This window comes from Nicotiana attenuata, unplaced genomic scaffold, assembly GCF_001879085.1.
Source record: "Nicotiana attenuata strain UT unplaced genomic scaffold, NIATTr2, whole genome shotgun sequence".
Lineage (NCBI taxonomy): Eukaryota > Viridiplantae > Streptophyta > Magnoliopsida > Solanales > Solanaceae > Nicotiana > Nicotiana attenuata.
Window position 1 is genome coordinate 437,802 of NW_017670753.1, and position 10,984 is coordinate 448,785.

The window sequence follows — 10,984 nt, forward strand, 5'->3', positions numbered from 1 at the left end:
GTATTGTTTAGTGGCTTGCCTAACATGGCAAGCTAATCTCTCTATTTTCGGACCAAATCTGGTTTGAATCTTCCCCTTCTCTCATCTGTGTTCATTTTTCCTCTCTCTATGTACGAATCTCTGAGATTTTCTATATTCTTTATTTACCCTAAAGTTAGGGTTTAGATCTTTCTAAAGATCTATTTAAATTTTTTCTTATTTTGTTAAAAATCTTGTTTATGTTTCCGCATGTCTATCTGTGAGCACCTAATTTTTGCCCTACATGAAAATAACTCCTGGAAGTAAACCCAAAATGAGTTTTAAGGGATTTTAGAAGTTTTTTTTTATTTAGTTGCATTTCATGCATTTTTAATATTTTAAAATCATAGAAAAATGATAAAAAAATATCACGTTTTAATTTCATGTCATCTTAGGTCCATTTGCATGTAGGAATTAATTTTATTAAGAAAAATCACAAAAAAAAATGGTCATTTTAACATATTTAGCTTTTAGTCTTTAGAAAGTAGTGTTTTTATTTAGTTTTAAGTTATTAATTGCTTTAATAGATAAACAATTTTAATTTTTACAAATTAGATGGATTTAGGATTAATTTAGGATTTTATTAGATTTTAAAATCAAAGAAAAAGAAAAATGAAAAAAAAAAGATTTTGATTTAGTCTTCCTACCCCAAAGTTAATTAGCCCAAATTCATGACCAAAATCCCTTCAAGCCCAAAATATTGAGCCCATACCCATTCCCCGTTTGACCTAACCAAATTCTTACCCCTATAAAATAACACTTAACTTCTAAAATAAAAAAAAAAAAACCTACACCTCTAAGCTAGCCGCTCCCCCTTCTGATTTTTCAATCTCTTTTCTCTCAATTGGAGGAGACAAAAACGGACACGCACTGAGAAGGGGAAAGCAGATGGAGACGGGAAAAACATGACACCAAACCTAGCTCCAAAACAGTTGAAAGCCGGTCACAAAAGCACCCTTAAAACAGTCCAAAAAATGCAGCAACCTTTCCCCCATGAATCAGCTCCTTTAGCACCCAAAATCTAGCCGAAAAACAACCGAAATCACCCCCAAAAACAGCTCCAAAGAGCAGCAAAAACAACTGCAAAATTGCTGAAGAAAGCTGTCAAAATTAACACAAGAACGTCACTCAAAACTCACCCAAAAAACAGCCCAGGAACGCCTCAAAACACCCCCTTAAACTCCATCGGAACTCAGCCCCAAAGCTCAGCAAAATCCAGCCAAAAAGGAGCAGTAAAACCAGCTGCGAAATAGCTCGAAAACAGCTTCAAAACCAGCCCAAAATCAGTTCCGAAACATCGTTAAAGTGAGGTAATGTTCGAGTTCGCCGGTTCGAGGTCCTTGCGATGTAGCCTTTAAAAGTCTCCAATCTCGGATCAGGTCCGTTTTTGCCTCTTTCGATTTATATTTTTGGTTGATCTCTTCAATATGTTTGCTCATGAATCTCTATTTATGTGTTTGCTTGTGGTATTTGTCGAAAAATTTTCATTGGTTCAATATCCTGATTTGCCATGGATTTTGATCTTCTTGCTGATATGCTTATGTTTATTTTGTGGTAGCATGTTTAAATAAATCATCTAATACAAGGTATTGAGTTAGTTAATTTAGCTTAGGGAGTTTGGAAGGTTGGGGTAATTCCGCTTGGGTTATGCATCGTCAATCTCTTGCTCTGTTTATGCAATGTTTTAGTATCTAGCTTATTTCATTTCTGTAAATATTTGTTCAATGAGCTATGGGGTTTTGATTTAAAATGAATTAAAAATGAGTCATCAGCAAGAGAGTCGGGTTGATTTGTTGTATATGGAAATAGGTTTTCTTTAGTTTTAATTTGGAATTTTTACCTCCTATAGCAAAGGTTAACACCTTATTTATTTTAAATAAATATCATTCAAATAAATTATATTCTATAGATATCTTTTATAGTTTATAGCAAAATTTCTAATTTTGGTTATCTCTTACACTTAAGCCACTAAAGACGCTATGTTTTATTTTTCTCTCTCCGTTTTCAGATTTTTCTCTCTCATAGTTACCGTATTTCATAAAAACTTCTCAATACACGTTCTCCCTCTCTCTATTTTGATACACTCTATTCCTTCGCATTCCCTGCAAACACGCTCAAAACCAGAGAAACCTCTCACCCACACCACTGCTTCCTCCTTCCCCAATCTCGGCGTAAACCCTAATTTCCTCTAGATTTTTGTCATTTGTTTCTATAATTAGTGTGGTAAGTATTTAAATTTTTTGATTTTCGCTATTTTTGTTGAGAAATTTTCATAAAGCACTATCGTTTAGCAGTAATTAGCCATTTATAAATATCTTTTGCTATATTACGGATTATAGATACCTTTTATGTGGTTATAAGATGTATTTGATGTATTTAAGCTATTGTATTCATTAATACAATAGCAAAAATAAGCGTGAATCAAGGAATTCCAGCTAAGCTTGAGATGTATTCAAATGTATTCACGCGGCCTTATCATGAATACAGTAACGTATTTTGCGTAAAATATGGAAATTTGAACTTGTTTAAAACGGAAAGGAAATCAATTCACCTGATATTCTCCTAATTTAACTCAACTAACACAAACTATTGCCCATAATTCTGTATTCCTCCATTCACGATTCAACGAGAAAAATAGCGAAAACCAGAGCAACATCTGGATTTTCAGTTCTCCCTTTTTTTTCCGTAACCAGTTCTCTTTTCAACCAAGAAAAAGTGCGATTGATACAAATGTATACAAAATACGGTATAATTCAATTATACATATGGCAAGTTTAACAGTTTTGTTGCGTCATTCTGGCAAGTGGAACGGTGAGAGCAATTACGTCGATTATTCAATTGAGGGAATACCGATAAAGGAGTATGTGTCGTATAATGATTTGGTTGCGTCAATTTCTAATCAACTGGGCATAGATTTGAGCTCAAAGTCCATTAAAATTCAATACAAAGTAGAAGGGAATAACACGCCAATGGAAATACACAATGACATGGGTTACAGGGTGTATGTAGAGTTGAAAAAAGAGAACAGAGAATTCGGGATGTATCCTTTGTGCATAACAACGATTGAAAAAGAACTTGTATCCGGTGGTAGTTTAATTCAAGGTGATATTGTGCAAATAGACGAATCACTTCAAAGGTATGATTCCGGTATAGATGATACGCTTGCTCTAGGTTTTGTCAATTCAGGAGAAACAATTGGGGTGTTTGAACTGGACAAGGATTTGATAATTTCAAAAAATATTCTTTGCGCTTTTTATGGGGCGGTGATGAAGATGGACCAACAGTTGCAGCATGTTTCTTCTTAGACTGAAGATCAGGTGTAGGAGAAAAGTCATCCGAATCCTCTGCTGACTTGTCTGAATGAGTAGGTGTAGGACTGTTCTCAACAGCAACGCCTACTGGAGGAATCTGAATAACGGCAAGCTCTATATCGTTTGGATGGATGTCCTTGTAAACAATCTGAAAAACGAAGTACAATCAAAGTCTTACAATAATGGCTGTATGTAAATCTGGAATCAAAAGGTAATTTGTATTCAAATGAAGGCAGCAGTAATGATTAGTAAATTATATGCAACTGTACGGAGCAATAAAAATGAAGGCAGCAGATACTGTATGCAAGTGTATGCGACTGTATGCATTAGTAAATTATATGCAACTATATGCAGCAATAATAATGAAGGCAGCAACAACTGTATGCAAGTGTATGCGACTGTATGCAGCAGTAACTGTATGCAAAGGTAATAAGGAAGGCAGCAGCAACTGTATGCAAGTGTATGCGACTGTATGAAGCAGTAACTGTATGCAACTGTATGCAAAGGTAATAATGAAGGCAACAACAATTGTATGCAAGTGTATGAAGCAATAATTGTATGCAACTGTATGCAACAGTAATGATTAGTAAATTATAAACTAGCCACCTAACAAATTATAAATTACCATGTTTCCCTTGTCATTGAACATGCGTTCATCAGATAAGCAAAGTTTGGCTGATTTCCGGTGGATCTCCAATTGAGTATTCTGGGTACCACATTATCAACTCGCAGTGCAATTTTGGGATCAACATTTGAACAGCACTCATAAAACCAAACTTGCATAGCTAGAGACATCCCAGCTATCCTGTAGTACTTCTTCTGAGCATCCATCTTCTTGCTAATAGATTTTCTCAGGCTTTCAAATGCTTTTATACCCCATGGATATTCAGAATAGCTCCCACTCTCGACCAAGTCAATATGTAGCCTTGGGATGGTTGTGCTGTTCTTCTCGGATGAAAATATGAAAGTGTGTATTAAATACAACACAGCTATCTTTAAGGCATCACCATCGTTGTCGTGACCCCAATTCTTGTCAGCAAAGCATTTCCAACAAATCTTTCTTTTTGACAAGATTGGCACCGCCAAAGTATGTCTCAATAATCCGGTTAGGAACCTTTTCATTGAACTGAAAATCAGCAGGGTTACCAACACATTTGAGGCCAGTCACAAGCGCAAACTCCCTTATTGAGAAAGATAATGTAGTACCATGGACGTGTATTGAAAATACATCGTCAGGACTTCCTTCTAACTGGAGAGCCATGAAGCATCTGAAGAGTTGACGTTGGACTTCACAATGCTTCATTTGAAGGAAATTTCCAAAACAAGTGTTACCAGTTGTTTGTACTGCTCTGGAGTAAGATTTTTTATGAGGTCGGATATGTCTGTGTTAGTATATACACTGATATGCGGTGCAAATATAGGTTGTTTTTTCACAAACAGCTTAATTTCCTGCATATAACAAGAATAAATACATGTAAATACAAATGAATACAAGACATATTTCATAGTACAACTGATATGAATACAACTAAATACAAACTGCAAAAATAAACTGGAGTAAGGTGTCAGTGATATAAATATATGTACATATATAATACATATGCATACAACAAATAAATACATTGCAATTAGAATAAAACAGTGATGCGAACTTTGAAAATCCTTATAAATACAACTATATGAAATATGAAAAGGTCAGTCTAGTAAGGTAAAAAACAGTGAAAGGACTATTTGAATACATCCAAATAAATCTAAATGCATTATGCAACAAAAAATTAAATAAAAGTCAATTTGCATACATCAGAATACATAAACATATTTGTATCATTGATTTCTGTAAGTACAAAAATACATTGAATATCGTTTTTGCATAAATCTAATTACATGTACATGTATAAATACATAAAAAGCAGAGAAGTCAACAGGTTTATACATATAAATACAGATGAATACATCAATCAATAAAGATGAATACATCAGACATTACCTTTTCTTCCAGTGTATCCGAGCTTTTACTTGCTTCAACCTCCTTCCCCTTGACAGATGAAGCTTCAGAAATATGTTTTTTCCTCTTTTCCGCAATGGGAAGTCTTGTTTCCTTCAATGATTTCTCAACTTGGGTTTCTTTGAAATTGTCATGGCGACATTTTGTTCTCTTCTCCAATGCCATATTTTTTGTTAAACCTGCATCCAATTCCCCTTAAGTGATTTGCAAGGAGAAAGAGGGCCCATCGAAAGTGAGAATTTTAGTGGGTATACCTCTAGTAATCAACTTGCAGGGTGTATTCTCAGACATTGTGAGAATACGCTTGGATACTGTTGATTAGGGAAAACTTGGTGAGTAGAGAGTGTTGAGAATAAACAAAAATGAAATCTTTACCTCCTATAGCAAAGGTAAAAATGTTATTTGTTTATTCTCAACATCTCTATTCACCAAGTTTTCTCTAATCAACAGTATCCAAGCATATTCTCACAATGTCTGAGAATACACCCTGCAAGTTGATTACCAGAGGTATACCCACTAAAATTCTCACTTTCGATGGGCCCTCTTTCTCCTTGCAAATCACTCAAGGGGAATTGGATGCAGGTTTAGCCAAAAATATGGCATTGGAGAAAAGAACAAAATCTCGCCATGACAATTTCAAAGAAACCCAAGTTGAGAAATCATTGAAGGAAACAAGACTTCCCATTGCGGAAAAGAGGAAAAAAACATATTTCTGAAGCTTCATCTGTCAAGGGGAAGGAGGTTGAAGCAAGTAAAAGCTCGGATACACTGGAAGAAAAGGTAATTTCTGATGTATTCATCTTTATTGTTTGATGTATTCATCTGTATTTATATGTATAAACCTGTTGACTTCTCTGTTTTTTATGTATTTATACATGTACATGTATTTAGATTTATGCAAAAACGATATTCAATGTATTTTTGTACTTACAAAAATCTATGATACAAATATGTTTATGTATTCTGATGTATGCAAATTGACTTTTATTTAATTGTTTGTTGCATAATGCATTTAGATTTATTTGGATGTATTCAAATAGTTCTTTCACTGTTTTTTACCTTACTAGACTGACCTTTTCATATTTCATATAGTTGTATTTATAAGGATTTTCAAAGTTCCCATCACTGTTTTATTCTATATTCAATGTCTTTATTTGTTGTAAGTGTATGTATTATATATGTACATATATTTATATCACTGACATCTTACTCCAGTTTATTTTTGTAGTTTGTATTTAGTTGTATTCATATCAGTTGTACTATGAAATATGTCTTATATTCATTTGTAACATGTATTTATTCTTGTTATATGCAGGAAATTAAGCTGTTTGAAAAAAACAGCCTATATTTGCACCGCATATCAGTGTATATACTAACACAGACAAAGTCTTCGACCTCAAAGAAAATCTTACTCCAGAGCAGTACAAACAACTGGGTAACACTTGTTTTGGAAATTTCCTTCAAATGAAGCGTTGTGAAGTCCAACACCAACTCTTCAAATGCTTCATGGCTCTCCAGTTAGAAGGAAGTCCTGACGATGTATTTTCAATACACGTCAATGGTACTACATTATCTTTCTCAATAAGGGAGTTTGCGCTTGTGACTGACCTCAAATGTGTTAGTAACCCTGCTGATTTTCAGTTCAATGAAAAGTTTCCTAACCGGATTATTGAGACATACTTTGGCGGTGCCAATCTTGTCAAAAAGAAAGATTTGTTGAAATGCTTTGCTGACAAGAATTGGGGTCACGACAACGATGGGGATGCCTTAAAGATAGTTGTGTTGTATTTAATACACACTTTCATATTTTTATCCGAGAAGAACAACACAACCATCCCAAGGCTACATTTTGACTTGGTCGAGAGTGAGAGCTATTCTGAATATCCATGGGGTATAAAAGCATTTGAAAGCCTGAGAAAATCTATTAGCAAGAAGATGAATGCTCAGAAGAAGTAGTACAGGATAGCTGGGATGCCTCTAGCTATGCAAGTTTGGTTTTATGAGTGCTGTTCAAATGTTGATCCCAAAATTGCACTGCGAGTTGAAAATGTGGTACCCGGAATACTCAATTGGAGATCTACCGAAAATCAGCCAAACTTTGCTGATCTGATGAACGGCATGTTCAATGACAAGGGAAACATGGTAACTTATAATTTGTTAGTTGGCTAGTTTATAATTTACTAATCATTACTGCTGCATACAGTTATTGCTTCATACAGTTGTTGCTGCCTTCGTTATTACCTTTGCATACAGTTACTGCTTCATACAGTCGCATACACTTGCATACAGTTGTTGCTGCCTTCCTTATTACCTTTGCATACAGTTATTGCTGCATACAGTTGCTGCTGCCTTCATTATTATTGCTGCATACAGTTGCATATAATTTACTAATGCATACAGTCGCATACAATATCTGCTGCCTTCATTTTTATTGCTCCATACAGTTGCATATAATTTACTAATCATTACTGCTGCCTTCATTTGAATACAAATTACCTTTTGATTCCAGATTTGCATACAGCCATTGTTGTAAGACTTTGATTGTACTTCGTTTTTCATATTGTTTACAAGGACATCCATCTAACCGATATAGAGCTTGCCGTTATTTAGATTCCTCCAGTAGGCGTTGCTGTTGAGAATAGTTATTGCTTCATACAGTTGTTGTTGCCTTCATTATTACCTTTGCATACAGTTACTGCTTCATACAGTCACATACACTTGCATACAGTTGTTGCTGCCTTCCTTATTACCTTTGCATATAGTTACTGCTGCATTCAGTTGTTGCTGCCTTCATTATTATTGCTGCATACAGTTGCATATAATTTACTAATGCATACAGTCGCATACACTTGCATACAGTATCTGTTGCCTTCATTTTTATTGCTCCATACAGTTGCATATAATTTACTAATCATTACTGCTGCCTTCATTAAATTACCTTTTGATTCCAGATTTGCATACAGCCATTGTTGTAAGACTTTGATTGTACTTCGTTTTTCATATTGTTTACAAGGACATCCATCTAACTGATATAGAACTTGTCGTTATTCAGATTCCTCCCGTAGGCGTTGCTGTTGAGAACAGTCCTACACCTACTCATTCAGACAAGTCGGTAGAGGATTCGGATGACTTTTCTTCTACACCTGATCTTCAGTCTAAGAAGAAACATGCTGCAACTATTGGTCCATCTTCATCACCGCCCTATAAAAAGCACAAAGAACAGTTTATTCTTCCCTCGAATACAGAGACTCAATCCAAGATTCATCCTGTTGGTGTATCTGAAATTGCACAAAATGTTTTGCATCACAATCAGCCGGCAGATTCAAAAAATGATGAAGTATCTTCTTTGAGGAAAGACCTAAATTCATTCAAAGAATACGTGAGTTTTTTATCCACATATTAAACATTACATTTTAGTGCTTAACATTCGTATATTTTTGGCGCACTTTTCTAATTATTTCTGTCTTGCTAAGGTTGTGGGCGAATTCAAGTCTCTGAGATCGTTGATCAATGATAACTTTAAGATGCTTTCTGATCATCTTCAAGACAATCAGCAAAAAGAAAGTGTACACCAGAGAAAGGAAACCACAGGGAAACGTGATGATGGTATAGAAATGTCATATGATGCCAACTTACAAGATAATCAAAAATGTCACAGACAGATTGATACAGCTGTCGGTGATAATATTGAGGTTTAACATTTTTTAACCTCTTTACTATATGTTTATATCTCCTGTTTGCTCTTATTCGTATTAATCATATATAAAACAATTTGTAACATTGTGAAATACAAGTATATACAGAATCTGCATAATTATTATGATCTTCACATGTTGTATCTAGATGTATTCATATATATTACAACATGATACTTGTATACATTTAAACTTCCTCTATATAGTAATGCTATAACTTCCAGTTAGATGCATTTAAATTCTGCCCCAAATATGTAATGTATTTATATGTATTTAGATGTAATCTTATCATGTTTTCCAATGTATTTAAATTCTCCACGTAAATACAGCCTTAACAAAATACAAATTCAAGATCAAATATGTATTGTATTTATATGTATTGAACTGTATTCATACAGTCAGTTACTACACTAACATTGGTGCATACGTCTAACAGAATACAGTGGTTAATGCTCTTTGTGTGGAGTCAAGAGTGGAGGGGAATACTACATCAGAGGTGCCGTGCAACATACCACCTATAGGCCAAGAGGGTGTATCTACAGATTACTATGTATTGCAATTTGAGCTGGACGACAAGTTTCTTCCAAGTCAAATTCCAGAAACTAGAATTGTGATACACAACAGTGCAAAAAATGTTGAATCAACCCCATTACCATCTCATAGGAATCGGCGACCAAGTAGATGGTATTCTTTGCCTTACGAGTCTAACTTCGACTCCGCAGGTTGTGTTTATAAACTAATGTTCTATTTTCCCATGGTATTTATAATTAAAAGTCTCTATTCATGAATTCAATGAACAATAGGTACCTCAGTAAAGTTGACCCCCATATTTGAAAGAAGACACCCCTTTGAGGATGATTCAATAACGGGGCCGCATCCTACATTAATCATTCAGGAATACGAGAAATGGGTTCGTGATGGTCTTCTCGCTAGACATGAACAGAAGTGAGTTTTTTCCCGACATGTCTATTACGTATTTATATTTTTAAAATGGATATAATGTTTTTTTATATCATACTTGTAGAAGTAATTTGGAAGACCATTACAAGAAGAACAAGTCAACACTTCATATACCATTGGATTTTGGAGTTGATCAAGTCAATTCAAAAAATTGGTTTTACCTTCTATCGTTTGACGGTAAACTATGGGATGACAATGTGAGTTTACCCCTTCCAACTCCATTATAATTCATTTCTTTAGGATTGATTTATCTAATTGTATAATTCACAAATTGAGCTCTCACACAAATTTGTTTTCAATTATTTTTATGTATTCAATTGTACTCAAATGTATCTTTTACATCTGTTGTACTAATTGTATTCAGATGTATTTTAACATTACTCAGTAGTTGTATTCTATAAAGTGGTTGTTAGACCGGCCATGATGTATGGGGCAGAGTGTTGGCCTGTAAAGAACTCACATATCCAGAAGATGAAAGTAGCGGAAATGAGGATGCTGAGGTGGATGTACGGGCACACTAGATTGGATAAGATTAGGAATGATGATATTCTGTAGAAGGTGCATGTGGCTCCCATTGATGACAAGATGCGGGAAGCGAGACTCAGATGGTTCGGACATGTTCAAAGGAGAAGCCCAGATGCGCCAATAGGAAGATGTGAGCAGTTGGTTGTGGAGGGCACGAGAATAGGTAGAGGGCGACCTAAGAAGTATTGGAGAGAGGTGATCAGGCAGGATATGGCGAGGCTTCGGATTTCGGAGGGCATGACACTGGATAGGGAGATGTGGAGATCGAGTATTAAGGTTGTAGGTTAGGAGGTAGTCTGAGTCTTTCCTTACTTTGTACCATTGCGAGACCAGTCTGGTAGGGTTTTTGTCTGGGATAGTTAGTGGCAATGTTGTGTCTTACTATTTCACTTTTCAGCGCAGGAACTATTTACTAGCTATCGCTTTTGCTTTGCATCCTTCTTCTGAATTTTATGTTGTTCCTGTTTTTC

At 35.1% G+C, this 10,984-nt stretch overlaps 1 protein-coding gene across 1 annotated transcript; it reads left to right on the plus strand.

Annotated features, from left to right (window-relative positions):
- Nucleotides 1-798: 798 nt before the first annotated feature.
- LOC109243015 lies at nucleotides 799-10,469 on the plus strand. The gene is made up of 6 exons (XM_019409905.1): nucleotides 799-1,397; nucleotides 8,387-8,713; nucleotides 8,808-9,026; nucleotides 9,466-9,751; nucleotides 9,833-9,974; nucleotides 10,054-10,469. The coding sequence occupies exons 3-6, from the start codon at nucleotides 8,859-8,861 to the stop codon at nucleotides 10,214-10,216; spliced, it is 759 nt and encodes a 252-aa protein (XP_019265450.1). The 5' UTR covers nucleotides 799-1,397; nucleotides 8,387-8,713; nucleotides 8,808-8,858; the 3' UTR covers nucleotides 10,217-10,469.
- The last annotated feature ends 515 nt before the right edge of the window (nucleotides 10,470-10,984 follow it).

Excerpts from the sequence above, each read along its gene's own strand:
- LOC109243015 (XM_019409905.1), top strand. The coding sequence starts at position 8,859 with ATGCTTTCTGATCATCTTCAAGACAATCAGCAAAAAGAAAGTGTACAC. Across the intron at positions 9,752-9,832 it reads GTCTAACTTCGACTCCGCAG|GTACCTCAGTAAAGTTGACC; the intron begins GTTGTGTTTATA and ends AATGAACAATAG. Across the intron at positions 9,975-10,053 it reads CTCGCTAGACATGAACAGAA|AAGTAATTTGGAAGACCATT; the intron begins GTGAGTTTTTTC and ends TCATACTTGTAG.